Source organism: Haliaeetus leucocephalus, unplaced genomic scaffold (genome assembly GCF_000737465.1).
Source record: "Haliaeetus leucocephalus isolate CR32 unplaced genomic scaffold, Haliaeetus_leucocephalus-4.0 Scaffold229, whole genome shotgun sequence".
NCBI lineage: Eukaryota > Metazoa > Chordata > Aves > Accipitriformes > Accipitridae > Haliaeetus > Haliaeetus leucocephalus.
In genome coordinates this window covers 1,227,048-1,241,730 of record NW_010972665.1, presented here as the reverse complement: position 1 = coordinate 1,241,730, position 14,683 = coordinate 1,227,048, and the positions used below count along the sequence as shown (strand labels likewise).

At 45.0% G+C, this 14,683-nt stretch overlaps 1 protein-coding gene across 1 annotated transcript in view; it reads left to right on the top strand.

The window, feature by feature from the left end:
- Window positions 1-11,425, top strand: part of SORBS1 (sorbin and SH3 domain containing 1) — a 177,966-nt gene extending 166,541 nt beyond the window's left edge. The window contains exons 25-27 of the mRNA XM_010567739.1: window positions 8,376-8,434; window positions 9,742-9,854; window positions 10,468-11,425. Coding sequence (XP_010566041.1) covers window positions 8,376-8,434; window positions 9,742-9,854; window positions 10,468-10,535 — 240 coding nt within the window. The 3' untranslated portion in view covers window positions 10,536-11,425. The remainder of the gene's footprint in view (window positions 1-8,375; window positions 8,435-9,741; window positions 9,855-10,467) is intronic.
- Window positions 11,426-14,683: the final 3,258 nt, after the last annotated feature.

The following is a 14,683-nucleotide window of genomic DNA, read 5'->3' as shown; positions in this document are numbered from 1 at the left end:
CAGCAGCAACCCCGAGCAGGGTGCTTATGCTGTTTCCAAGATCTCTGTTGAGCGCTGCCTGAAACCATCCCAACTAGACATGCGTGTGAGCCCAGAAAAGAGACCTGTGAGTTCCTCTGAGGACAACCAGTTGTGTCAGGAGCTAATGGCTATTGTGCAGGGAGGTAAAACAGAGAAAAGAGGCATGAGGAAAGGTGATCTGGGAAAGTTTCAAAGCGGGGAAAAGAAGGTACTTCTCCTGCATGTGTGTGTGCTGCTCTGAATTGCTGATTTTAGCTGGTGTGTTGAGGTTTGTGCTGCTCTGCTGGCCAGGCAGAGCCCGTGGCTGCCACGTGTCATTTTGATGATCCTAAGACCTTCTTCCAGGGGTCGCCAGTGGCATTCACTGGATAGCAGATCAAAAAGTTGTAGAAAAGGGCTCAGGAGCAGTGTAGTGAAAATTATTTTAGAATAGATAATAACACAGGACTCGCTCAACTGGTAACGTCTAATGAGGTGATTGTCCCAGATAGTGGCTATTACCAGATGTATCAGATGAAAGTATCACACAGGCCTCATGCCAATATACCTCACTGTGTAGAATACAGGCAATTCCTTGCTATTCAGAGATTTTCCAGTGTGCAATGGATCATCTTTGGTTATAAGATTTATTTGTTCCTCCTAAAGCCAAGGACTGAAAAGCCTTGTAAACACCAGCTTGGGTCCCAGAATCACACAAGCTGTCCCCTGTTGATCCTGGAGCCTATGGTTTAGTGAACCTTAGCCTGGGATGTGCATGACTAAGTCAGGGAGACTTGACTGTTATCTGTGGATGGAGTGGAATTTATTACCTTTGCATTTCCAAAATGATGTGAAAGGGTCTAGCCACAAATGAGAATTAGACCTAGTGATGTTTCTCCCCAAGAGTTTTTAGTTATATGTAGCTGTATGTTACAATGAGAGGGAACATGTGGAACCCTGCAGTAACTTCTACAACTTCTGCCCCCAGTCTTGGTATAGGAGATCTGCCTTACTTTGCAGCTCTCTGTTGACCTGGGGTCCGTTGCGGGCTACAGCCAGCCCAAATACGTTACAGCACCCCCATGCTACCTTGTATAAGAGTGGAAGTTTGGGGAGCTCAAAATCATAGCCTTATAAATACTGTCTTGGATGCACTGCGATAGCCTCCATGATATACCGCGTCTTAGCCAAGGTTAAATAATGAGGAACTAGGGTTTCTAAGATGACACATTTCACACTGGGAAATCTTATGACAAATTGTTTGATTTCTGCTTGAATCATAACTAGATGTATATTCAAAGCTGTATGAAGACTGTGCTGTTTACCATCTGGATGTATTTTTAGTAGCATTTTTTACAGGCATAACCTGCATGTTTAAAACAGAATGAGGTGGTCAGCTCAGACAAACCGACTGGAAACTGCACTTGCCCTTGCATGGAGTTACGTTTGCTGTGTGTGTATCAAATTTACTGGAGAGTAGATGCTCTTATCACTAGCAGTGACTGTGATAAGAGAATGTGTGCCAATCTGACCAACTTTTCTTTTCTTCAAAAGACTGCGGACTCAAAAGCATTCTCTTCATCTGCTCCTCTCTCTTCCTCTGCCCTCTCTTCCTCTACTGTCACAACACAACCACCTCCCAGACTTACACGCAGAGTCAATAAGCCACAGGTAATCATCTTTGCTGATTACTCTTCCATTACTTAGAGTTGTTTCCATGCCATGCCATTGTTTTGTCATATGCTTGTTTAGCCATTCATTGATTCCACAGGTGAGATATTTCTCCTGTCATTGAATTCAGAATTATCTTTTTTTTAAATAATTTAAAATTACTTCCAGGCTGTGCAGAAGGGCAGGTATTGGCAAAATCTTCAGCTGGTGCAAATCCACATAGCTCAAGTCTGGGTTTCTGCCAGTTTGTACCAGCTGGGGATCTGATTTTCTGTTCCTCCAAAGGATTAACCCAGGGCTTATTTAGTTGAACCTTGAGTTCCTGCAGCTTGATTGCATTATAAGGCAGTATCAGTGGCCTTGTTAGCAGGAATGGTGTAGTGTGAGATACTCTGGTTCAGGTTTCGTTTAACCACCTGAGATCAGGATTCAGGGTTTGAGCGTCTCATAGGTGGGGGTGAGGCATATACAACTTGGTATCCACAATGTCAGGGATCTGTTCCAGCCTTCTCAGGTTGCATTCAGAGGGGCTCAGCTCTGTTGCTGAGAGCTACAAACGTCTTTAAGGAGGAATGCAGTAGTGTCTGTGCAGCATAACCAACTCAGCCTCAGCACTGTGTGGCTGGGATGTGCAGGGTCCGGGAATGAGCAGTGCTCCTAGCTGCTGGTGTCTCGTCAGTCCTTTCAGGCAGCTTCCACAAGATGGCAATATTTGAAACAGAGAAGGCTCACAGTTGGCAAAAACTGGACTGAGTTTGTAGTGATGGGTATTGGGGAAGCAATCTTCGGCTTGATCAGTGAACCAGGCAGGCTGCTCAGGCAGGATGAGCGTGGGAAGTAGTTGCCAATGTTACTTATTTTCTTGATCAGTTTATGAGAGCGAGATACAGCTTTAACCCTGAAATTTTCCTGTTACCTTTACTCACCTCATTTCCCTCCGATCGTGAGCTTGCACAACTTTTCACTGACCACCTCCTGCTTCCATTTCAGTTTCAATATCAGAGTCTAATAGGATACATATTCTGCTTTATGTTAAAAATCCATAGATGTCTTCTGTGTTGGCCTTTCTCCTGACCTCTGATCTACTTGGTCCTGCTGGTGCTTGCACTGGATGTATGCGACTCCAAGGAGCAAGAGCAAAGAGCCACCTTTAGAGAAAGATGTTTCTCCCGAGTGCTGACTAGCACACAGTTCTATTTTAGGTGTTGCACCTGATTGTAATAGGACCCTGTGGCCTTTCTTTGGAGGCAGAGTCAAGCCAAAATTTATGTTTTATATGCCTTGACAACCAGAGCATTGTCAGTGTCAAGTTAAAACTGGGTGTGACATTATTGGCAGTCTTGACCTCCTTTCTAGCTCTGGGTCTACAGTTGTTTAGGGAGCAGGAGTGGTATTTATATGTGCAAATGGCTTCTCATTATCTGCATGACCCATACAGAGGCCGATGGCTTCAGCAGAACTTCAGGTAATATCCTGGAGGCCTTTTCAAAAAATCTGTCATCTTTTAATTGATTTTAATCAAATGAGACAAGCACTTAGTAGACATGGAAAGTTTGCATTTTTTTCCATTATTGTCCATCCCTGGTGTCTGAGGTATTTTACCATTTTGAATTTTAGTTTTCTTTCTAATTATAGAGAACCTCCCCAGTTAAGAAATTTTGACCCAGGGTTTTTGCAGGTTTAAGACCTCTTTGGTGCAGTACTGGTGTAAGGACTGTGTTCTTGCCTGTTCCATTAAGTAACAATATAAAGTGCAATGGCTCTTTTAGCTATTCTGAAGTTATTCCCTTTTGTTTAGTTTCACAGTCCAAACTAAAAAGAAAAAAAGAACGACCCCACAGCATGTGAAAGGTATTTCAAGTATAACTTACAGATAATTTGTTTCAATATTCCAGTAAAACATGATATTAAGCAGTGATGTAATCTAACAAATTAATTTATCTCAAGGGACCCTTGGGAATTTTCTAGTTCAATACATGTTTTACTCTGAGGTCCTGTTAGCACAGTGTAACAGTCAGCAGCGGTGCTAGCAAGTGTGTGAGTAGTGCAGCAGCTTCGGCCACAGGGTGAGACCACAACTGTGGGCTGGGGAAGGCAGGAGTGGCTGGACGAGGGTCCCTGTATTGCCCGGCAGTGTGAGGGGTGTCAGTGGGGGGCACTCTGCTCCTTTCCACTTCTGCAAAACCACTCAGGCAGAGCGGTGAGTAATTTCACCCAGTTGTGCTGGTAGAGAGGGAGTGAGTATGAGAAGGATGCTCAGAGCCCATATTCCCCAGCACAGACCAGCTACACTGTCATGGTCATTACTTTGCACCATCTCCAAGGTAAGCTGTTATCCCCCCACAGTGGTTTTCTGCTGCCCCACAGGTTCAGCACGATGGCGTTTCTGCCCAGTGTGTTTATTGTCCAAGCCAGAGCTGCACAGCCTGTGGCAGGTGTTGGTACCTGCTCCCACAGGAGATGCGTTTTTTTCTGCTGCAGACACAGCCTTCAAGTTTCTGATCCAGGGGCCAAGGAATCTTTCCATTGACTTTGACGGCCTTTAGGTCAGGCCACTCCTCACTGCAGCCTTTTCAATGTCCTTTGTGAGATCTCTTTGGCCAGCTTTCCCCTTGCTTTCACCAGAAGGCTTCACCCCAGCTGGGGCTGGGTGTGTGCGGAGGTTTTCCTTTTTTCTTTTGGCTGGGCTGGGGAGTCCTCCCTGCTCGTGGTTCTTCATTCACGTGTGGGACCATCACTGCTGATGTGTGCCCTTCTCTGAGGGGATACCAATTTGTCTGTCTGTCTTGTCTGTCTGTTAGTCTGTTCCGCTTAGCTTTCTCTTTGCTTATGTAGTCCTTTAACTCCCACCAGACAGGAATGGAAGAAGACATGTAAACAAGAGCTGCAATGGATACACACACTGATGACACTTGACTTCACTAAGAGCAGGGAGAGCACTATTGAGTAGCCCCAGCATCTTGCTTCCCAACAGTTAAAACCTTTTTCTGGTATTCTTACAAACCTGTGGTGCTCTTTAGATCCATCCTCAAACTCTGTATGAGGTGGAAACAGTGGCCAGCTGTGCTTCAGGACTGACTGTACTGTGTATTTGTAGTCTGTAGACATGGAGACATAGATACTTTAAGCACCTGCTTAAGTTTATTCACTTAGTCTTAACAAAGCATGTAGTGTGACTGAGAGGGTAGAAGTTAGGTTGTCCCCATGGGTTTTGAATACTTGTTCACTTTTAGGGCCCTCAGTTTACTTCCAGTAGCAGCAGGGCTGGCTCAGTGTTTTGGGGGAACCTCTGTGTTTTATACTTTGGAGCTGTGCCCCACACTTGCTGATTCCTCAGCCACCTCTGGCACATGGAACCACCACCGTAGGTAGTACCTGGGCTTTCCAAACCCATCTTTGAAGAGCATTTGGACCTGTAACACCCTTTTTTTTTTTTTTTTTCTTTTCTTTATTCTCTTCTCTCCCTGTAAGAACAATGTAGGGCTTTTTTTTTTACTTTTTTTTTAAAAGCCATCTAGGCTGTGCTATCAAGGTCACCTGTTTGAAGCAGTGGTGTGGTACATTTACAGTCTAAAATTAGAGGATCTGATCTGGTCAGTTTTTCATCCTGTTTGGCTAATGTTGCATAGTTGCTGACTTCGGGGTGTTTCATCACTTCACTGTATGGCTCTGCTGTAGCCCTAGGAGTTAGTGCAGAGACACCCACAGCTTTGGTAGGAGCTGCCTGGATCTCTGGAGCAGAGGCCAGAAGGGATCCACTTGGTCGTGTGTCTTGTTGGGAACTGGGGGCTGCTGGGAGGGCAGGGGGACTGCTTGGCCTCTGCCCCTGCACAGCTGCCTCATGGAAGTCCCTGTGAGGATGCTGCCAGGAAAGGGAACGTGGTCAAGTTTCTGATGCTGGTAGGCTGCACCTGCTGGTATTGCACATACATGTCTGCACTATGGAGCATTCAGAGGTAGTGTCAATTTTTTAGCTTTCAAGTAACTAATTTAATTCATAGTTATTAATGCTTTTTGAAGGAAAAGCTGGTCAGGGAGGTCACAAGTAATCAATGAGAGATGGACCATGCGGTCTTAGGAGCTCATGGAGCAATTCCAGCAGTCAGTTTATTAGTATGGAGCAGAGAAGCACTTTCGTGACGGAAAAAAAAAAAAAGAAATCATTCTTACAGCTGCCTCTCATCTCAGCCTGGCAGTTGGTTTTCCCAGCTCCTTGACCACCTGAGTTAGCTCTGATCTCATCAGATTTGATACACTATATCCAGTTGGTCTGCACAATATTAATTTTATTTATTAATTTATTAATTAATTTTCTAATTATTCCATTTGTCTTTCAGGGCTAATGATATACAGGCAGGAATGACTTCCAGAAATTCTGTCATGATTTCAAGCCCCACAGTAAATGCTTTGAATGTGAATTCCACTGCAATTAGCCTATCCAACTTATATTTAATTTTCTCTCTGTAGAAATGTACATGGTAACAGAGCATTGTTTCTTAGGGCAGTGATCCCAGATTCCAGCCCCAGACAGTACAGCTGACTACAAAGGGCTTGCTGTGGGGTTGGGTTGGCCCAGAGTGGGTCACAGTCCTCAAAAGAGACAGTTTGCTTTAATACAATGATAGGCACAGCTCCAGAGGTCCAAGATGTGGTTCAAAGAAGCTTTGAGAATGGGAATTAAACAGGGATGAGCTTATCACCCTGCACTTCTCCAAACTTTGAGCATGCTTGGGCTGAAGGTGTCACAAACCTCTTTATCCTCTGCTTCTGCTTTGTCTTGGGGTGCTGTGAGAAAGCAAGCCTTTTACTGAAGGGAGTTGTTGAAGTGAATAAAGAGGAGGAGGGAAAGCATAAAAATAGAGGCCTTTGGAATTTGGGTTGAAAATTGTGTTGAATGATCACAGAGGATGACAATGCTCTGTATCTTATCCAATCCACTTTGCCAAGCAGTCCTGCAGGTAGTACAAATAACTGTACACTAGTTCAGACATCCCATTTGCTCACAGCATGCCCCTTGCTCTCAGTAGGTGTCTGATTATGCAAAAAGCGTGCACAACCAGGCTCTGGATACCTGTGCGACTTTCTCAGTGACCTTTCCCTTCCCCATAAAACCTCCAGCCCCAAACACACTGATTTTCCTTGCTGTGCCCTGGGACACACGAGTCCCTGTGAAGAGTTGTGACTGAGGAGAGAGGCAGGGCAGAGTCCAGAAACTTCACAGGTGGTGGTGTTTGGACCTGGGTTTTCCAGTCAGGGCCTCCTCTGACCTGAAGCTCTGCCATGTTGTGAGAATTAACAGAGCAGCTCAGATCCTCGCTTGGTACAAGCTAGAGTGATTTTGATGGGGCTGCACAGCAGTGTGCCTTCCGAGGACCTGAGACGGTCTTTTTTTAAGAAGCAAACGAGTTACTGTTCTCTCCTGTGTCAAAGTCGTTGAAGACTTTTCTAAAAACAGCAGCAGATTCCTCTCAGCGTGCTTTTGGCCTTTCAAGTTTGATGCTCTCAAGTATGTGCTTCTGTCCTTGGGTGTGTCCCCCCTGTCCCTGCAGGAATGCAGTATGACACTATATACCATTTCTGGTTGTAGCAGTGTCCATAATCCTCCACTTTGATTCCCTGCTCTGAGCTTCTGTTTCTCTGTCACCTTTCTCTTTGCAGCATTATTCTGTGTGCTGCAGTGCAGTTGCATTACTGTACCCTTAATGTCTCTTGTGTAAATGAAAGACCTTGTTGTCCAAGAAGCGTGGTGTTGGGGTGGGGAGGGGAAGAGTTGTTCATTTTCTTTTGTTGTCTGCACTCCATTTAATTTTTTTTAATTCTGACCAGTGTAACATCTGCTAAAATATCTTCCTTATTATTTGCTTGGTGATCACACAGCCTTCCCACCATTCATTGAGAGCTGGACCAGATCTCACAGAGTCTGAAAAGAGCTATGTGGTAAGGCCACTGTTTAAATCAGATGCGTAGTCCTAGACTGTCTTCACCCAGACAGTAACACCTCAGTAGAGATAAAATGCTACCACTATTTTTAGCTGCAAAGTAGGTACATATTTATTGATTTGCATATATTGTTTTGTTTGCAACAGAAAAAGGGAATTTAGCCATTAGAAAAACTGTCATAGCCAATGCGAAGCTGGGCTAATTGTGCTGCCAGTCCCTGGGTATAAGTTAAACAAAGCAAAATGCATGAATGGAGCGGCCCACCTTGCATTCTTGAACTGACTTCATAGCATTTGTAATGGTGCCACTGCATAACTAATTGCAACCTCTTATGCTGCTGCTGTTTTTAAAAATATATGTATATGTATTTGTTACAAATCTTCAAACTAAATGCCAAATTCTTCTGTATCTTGCCTGTTTTTCCATGCTTACACCTGGATCCCTTCTGCACTTCACTACCTGGATATTTACCTGGACCTACAACTCTTTTTTTTTTTTTTTTTTTTTTTTTTAAATGGACTTTTGTGCTGCATCTGGAATGTCCCATCTCTTCTTGTCTATATTTTCCCCTCCCTCCCCCCTGTTGACTGTCCTTTGGGTGTTCTTGGATGTCAATGCTGCCTACCACGCAGGAAGCTGTTTGCAATGAGATCATAAACATTGCAGAAAAGTCTGTTCGTTACTGCAGTACTATTTCTCAACCTCTTGACTCTCGCCACAAGGTGACCTCTAATGACCATAAACCATCTCTCATCATTTCTCAGCAACCTCAAGCACAGCAGCAAGGAGCCAGCCCTGACAGAAGTCAAACACCACGAGACATGTAAGTCCTTTTGGCTCCCATCTCTTCCAGGGGCCTTGTCTCTGACTGGTGCTGAAGATGGGGAGGTGTGAAAGCTTCAGCATTTCAGGAGTTAAATTAGAATTACGGGAAAATGTCAGCCACGTATCATCGTGAGTAGTTTAAAACTAGGACCTTTGTGTCTGTATAGCACCTGAAACAATGATCTCATGATCCAGGACTGGGTCTCCTTTGGACCATTGATTCATGCTGGTTATGGGGACTATCTCAATGTCTTGAAACTGGAGACAAATTAATATCCACTGGCTACACCTCACTCGTATGGTGTGGGTCAATGTGTTCACCCCTGTTCTTAGCTTCTCACGGTAGTGAGCAGTCCCAACACCAATGCTACTTGGTGCGTTGTTGGCCAGTTCCACAGGTGAATTGGTGGCTGAATGATCTGAGAAACGAAGGCTGAGATTTTCAAACCTGTCTGGTGGGTTTAAACCTGGAGCTGCCATTAAGCTTGGTGGGGCCTTTCACTGTTGGTTTTGAGAAGAGTAGCCCGCACTGCATGCTGGGGATTGAAGTTCCTTGGCAGTTGGCTTCTGAAAGGAGCCTTTGCTTTCCCCCACTCCTCCATGCAGAACGGAAAGTCTCACATCAGCTCTGTCTTCAGTCCCTACAGGCAGGGGATCCAAGCCTGCCCAAATTTGCCCAAAGATTGTTTCGACTCCGTAAAGTTCCTTTCTGATAAATACAGAGTGCCCCTGGTGTAAGTGGTATCTCAGGGCAGGATTCAACCTTAGATTTTGTTTGCACTGTTGCTCCTCAGCTATGATTTATCCAGCAACCTTAGTGCGGTAGAATAGGCACTCTCTTTTTCCTTCTGCCTTTCCCAAATGGCAGAGTCCTTTACTCTGCCATTCGGTCATTCATGGCCCTGCCTATGTGCCCAGACAAGGGAACAGATGTCTCAGCCCAGCAATGAGTGTATCCAGGTTTTGGCTTGCATTCATTGGGGCATCTGCACTCGTACACTCTCTAGGTGCTACATGTTAGGAAGACTCCAGTTGTTACAGTCTATGGAGACAACTACATGGCAAAAAGGAGACGTAAGCTCTCCACATATCCCCCACACTGCAGGCGTGACGCTTTTTACTACCATGGCGTTGTGACAGCAGCCAATTTAATGCAGTTGGCTTCCACCTCTCAAATGGAAAACACAGGTCCAGACTGCATTGAACAAAATATAATAGGAATTAGAAAGGGGAAGGGACACATCTCCTTCTGAATGGATGTCAGGCAAATCCAATAGCTAATGTGCAGAATCTTTCCTGTTTTAGAGTTAGCTACCAAGCTCTCTACAGCTATACTCCTCAGAACGATGATGAGCTGGAACTGAGGGACGGTGACATTGTCGATGTCATGGAGAAATGTGACGACGGCTGGTTTGTGGGTGAGTGTGACACTTGCCTTTCCTTTTTTCTCTTCCTAATTTCCTTGTTCCACTCTTCATTCTGATCTTTCTTGCTCACACGGATGGCAGAGCAACAGAGGGAACCAAGGAAAACTGGCTTTCTGTAGCTTTTCCAAAGCTGAGGGAGCCGTGGCAAGTAGGGGACGAAGGGAACACATGGGTGGGAGTTGCAGTCCCTGAAAATCCAGCCTCATCTGCAGCTGTATGTTTAGCAAAATCTAGCCCTTTACCTTCAAAGAATGCAAGTCTGAACAGTGTTCTCCATCTCAACACTGCAAATCTAAGCTTGTTATCTCTTCTTAAGGGAGATTAGCTCATTTACACCAATAGGAGTTTGGCTCCTAGCCTATAGGCCCAGGAGCTTTCACCAGCATCTTATTAATTGTTAAAAGGGAAGACCAAAGATGATTAGTAGCAGAACTAGTTGTGATGTCATCTATACCAAAAGGCTCTTTGACCAGGACTCCTATTTAGTTTTAGAAAGCAATGCCTGCAAGCAGAAGAGGCTGCCACCTCTACCTTTTTAAACCCCTAAGCCTTCCTTGCATGGGTCCATCTTACTCTGGCTTCCTTGTGTTTTATTTTGCAACAGGTACGTCCAGGAGAACAAGGCAGTTCGGCACCTTCCCAGGCAACTACGTGAAGCTTCTGTACCTGTAAAATAACAGTGATCCCACTGTGACAGCGATGGGGTTGTTTTCCAGATGGTGTTTTTAAACAGTGAAGAAACAGACAATTTATGAATGTAATAGACAAGAGATGAGATGTGTTAGGAGGATGTGGTTTTGTGGTACAGTACTGAGTTGAATGTGTAGCCCTGCTTCCACGGATTCAGGGTGTGATTTGTTTGCTGAAGAAGAGACAGTTTCTGGTTTACAGTGCTGCCTTTGTGTATTCCTCTCCCCTCCCCAGCAAGACTTCGGGTGATAATCTTAATTTGTATGGAGTACTTACCTCTGAGAAGGCTTCAGGGAAGCACATGGTATAGGTTTCATTTGTGTGTTGAGCTAGGATGGATAGTGCTTTGGGGCAGTGTGCAGTCTGCAGCTGCTCCCTTTCACTGGCAAGGTTCAGGGAGGCCAGGCTTTCTGCCTGGTTTCTGCCTCGCTGAAGACTCACTTTGCTCTGCCTTCCGCTTCCATAGAAAACCCTTCCTTCATGTCATGCACCTTAAGACCCAGTAGAGGCAGAGGACAGCTGATATGCTTAAACTGCAGAGCTCTGTGTGGAAAAGGAATTTGGGACTGGTGGTTTAATCCAGAGAGGTCAGCCAAAGCATAATGCAAATGCACAAAAATCCCAAACCCTTTAATAACATATTACCTATCTCTGCAGGTTTTTTTTTTCTTTTGTGCAGGGTGTGTGTGTGAGTGTATTGTGTGCATCAAAACAAACTGAGTCCTCTTTTTTTAAAGAGAAATGAGCCTGGCTTTGACATTTATCTGCACAAAGAATAGAACCAATAAACAGAACATCCGTAAGAGCAAATCCTGTTTATGAGTCCTACAGCCGTTCACTTTCTCTGCTTCTTCTGCCCTGTTGCTGGCCCTAAAGGATCACACACTGTTTGAAGCATACTCTTTGGGATGAAGACTTTGCTCCTTTCCCAGCATTAAATGTTAGTGGCTCTGATAAATCTGAGCAACGTATCAACGTATCACTGAGGGTGCTTTTTTTTTGGTTACAGCATTGATAGGAGGTCTCAAATACATGTATTTGGCTGCCTCTTAGTCATACAAAAAAGTCTAATCAATTTGGAAAGCTGTTCCCAGCAGTTATTACCAGTTACATAGATTCGTATTTCCTTGAGGAACAAAAACATGGCTTGCCTGTATGCTTGCCTGTAAATCCACTACGAATACTCTTTTGATAGACATTTTGTTATTAAGAAAAAGCATAAACAAAGCCGGTTCTATCAGACTCTGCTTCCTACAGATACCATACAAATAGCAAAGGGTTAGATTGCTATTTTGTCATAAGCAGTATTTAATAATATAAAATGCCTATTTTTATGCTGATGCTTTTATACAGATTTATTAAGAATAACTTCAACTAACTGTTAGCACGACTTACAATGTTTTGATAAACTAGCCATGCTCCTGGGTTTGAAATCAAGTAGGCTTGTCTTCCGCCTAGGTTAGCGGAAGAGAAGGCTCAGTGTCTCAGAAGTTTGACTGTAAATATGTATATTTAACTTTGTACAGACAATGTACTTACCTTGTATAGAAAAATAATTTAAACACATTGAGTGAAGGGAGGAAAAAAAAGGCAGTTGTGAAAGGTTGGAATTTTTTTCCACTTTTATTTAAATGATGGAATTCCACGTATGGTCACATAAAGAGTTTTCGCACAAAATATCCATTATGAAAGGGTTTCAGATATGACACAAAGCACCACTGTTTCTTTTCTGCAGGAGGTACTTTAATCCTTCATGTTATTTATGGGTTTGTTTTTCTGCTTTGGGTTTGCCCTCCAGTTATTTGCAGCAATACTTAGGCCTGTTGCTAAGATTGGATAACACCAAATTAATCTATCCAGCAAAGTAACACGATCATACTGACTGTATATAACATACTCATTTAAAGGTTTATTTTTTGTTCTTGCTCTTGCCATTTTAAGTTACACACACACACATACACAGTGCAACTTATGTTTGTGTTGATTTTTTGTTTCTTATTGCAGTGGATTACTATTTGACAATTAATAAATGGAATTATTGAATTACTATTGTGTTTCTTGTGCAAATTATTAAATAAAGTCTATTCCTGCTGTTCTGTAGCAGTGCACTTTTGTAGTAGTGCCCCTCTGTGGCTGTCTCTGTCTGTGTCCATACTGAGCAGCAGCTGTCTGCCGTGGGCTTCCCAAGTGTCCTGCACCTGAGGATCCTGCTCATGACTTGGCCTGAGCTCACCGGTTCTCCCTCCTGAGCCATAGGCAGGCTGTGACTTTTTCTCAAGGAAACCAAGGTATAGAAGCAGAGAAAAAGCTTGTTTACACCCAGATCTCACTGTAACATGGGGTCAGGGTGCAGCTGCTGTGGCATGCAAGCAGACCTGGGAGCTCGGGAGCATGCCCAAGTCCGCTGGTTTACAAAGGGTCTTTGTGACTCTCTCTCGGGTGAGATGACCAAACAGGTTAGGTAGGACAAGAAACCCCAAATGCCAGCCTCTGTGGGAAGGGTTGTCAGCTGATGTTGGGTTTACATGTGCATTTTTAACCCTGACTTAGGTCAAAAGCTGTAAGACACTGACTTCTGCGATAGCAGCACTCTGACTCAGCTGAAGTTGGGCAACACATTCAAACTCTGATGCGACTGGATAGCCAGGCAGAGAGACCCATGTGGTGACAGTATTCACCATGATTTTAGGAAGTCAAACTATAAACAAGCCTCAAGGCAAAAGCCTCAAGCTGTTTTATAGGTCCTTAGAAAGCACGCAGGCACAAGCCCATTTTTCTGTTTCACAGGTTACCTTACATAGAAGTAAAAAGGCATCCTGACCTCTGCTTTGCTGCAGTCACTAGCATTGCTAGCCCTTGCTTTACAGTGCTGCGGCCAAGGAAGGCAAAAAGACTCATCAATAGCTACTGAACCTTGATATTTATTGATGTCACTCTGTCCTAGTATGCTTGGTAAGGAACAAGCTAGAGATGCTTTTGTGACTGCAGAAGCTGGGCATGCAGAGTGGGGAAGAGGACCCAGCAGTGTGTCACAGCCCTCCAGAAATGCCTCATTCCTGGGGGGAAAGGAGCTCTCAGTGTCAGTTTCTTCACTGCTAGGAGACGTGTAACGATGCAGTGGAAGAACTACTGCTCTCTGATAGAGATGAGATTAATAGTACGGATGCATGTACCCCGGAAGGAAATAACCTATGAGAAGACCAGTTAATGCAGGAAAAAGGAGGAAGCCAAGAAAGGGGATTGCAGAGGCAAAGGGTGTGCCTTGTGATGGGATCGTTCATGGCCATGTCTTGTAGGGCCAGTATCTGAGTGACCCTCCTCATCCCCACTTGCTGACTGCTCCGCGCTCTCCGGCCATGGCCAAATCCCAGCTTCAGCAGCAGCCTTGAGCTGTGGCTCACTGATGAGCTGCATTCATTTACTACATCAGCAGCAATGCTTGCACTCAAGTTGTAAATGGCAGCACTGTTGTTATAACCAACCTCTCCCACCTGTCCACTGTCAGATCGGTGGGGGCTTAACATGCAACTGGAACAACTGTTTTTCCTGAATCACAGCTAAGGAGGTTGGCTGAAAAACCTGTATAGAAAAATTCCGTCTTTTGTTGGTGGTACCACACCCCAAGGGGCTAGAGATAAACAAAACTGCCTAAAGCAGTGACAAATCAGAGCTAAATTAGGGAAAAGGTAATATTCTTCCCAGGGTCTGCCCTCACTCGTCAGGCCCCAGCTGAGGAACAGCACGCAACACCACTTATTGCCATTGCCTCCATTAGGTTTCAGAGTTAACGTCCCACCAGGCTAGAGCAGGCTGAGTCGTATTTGCCCTGGAGATGCCGCACCGGGGCAGTCTCGCGTGGGGTTGCCCGTCGCTGTCTTGCTCTGCAGCCGGTCATGCCTTCTGCCTTCTGGTCGTGGTCAGCCCCAGCTGCGGAAAAGGCGCAGCTCTGCCCGGAGCGGGTAGGTAAGTCGGGGCGTGGGACGCTCTGAGTTTCCGAAGACTGAAATTCTCGCCCTTCGGCAGTGGCTCGGCCCCGGCAGGGTTTCCCCCGAGAGCGCGGCGGGCCGGCTTTCTACTTGAGAAGGCGGCGGCGGCGGCCCGGCCGTGCCCGGAGACCTCTGCCCGCCCCG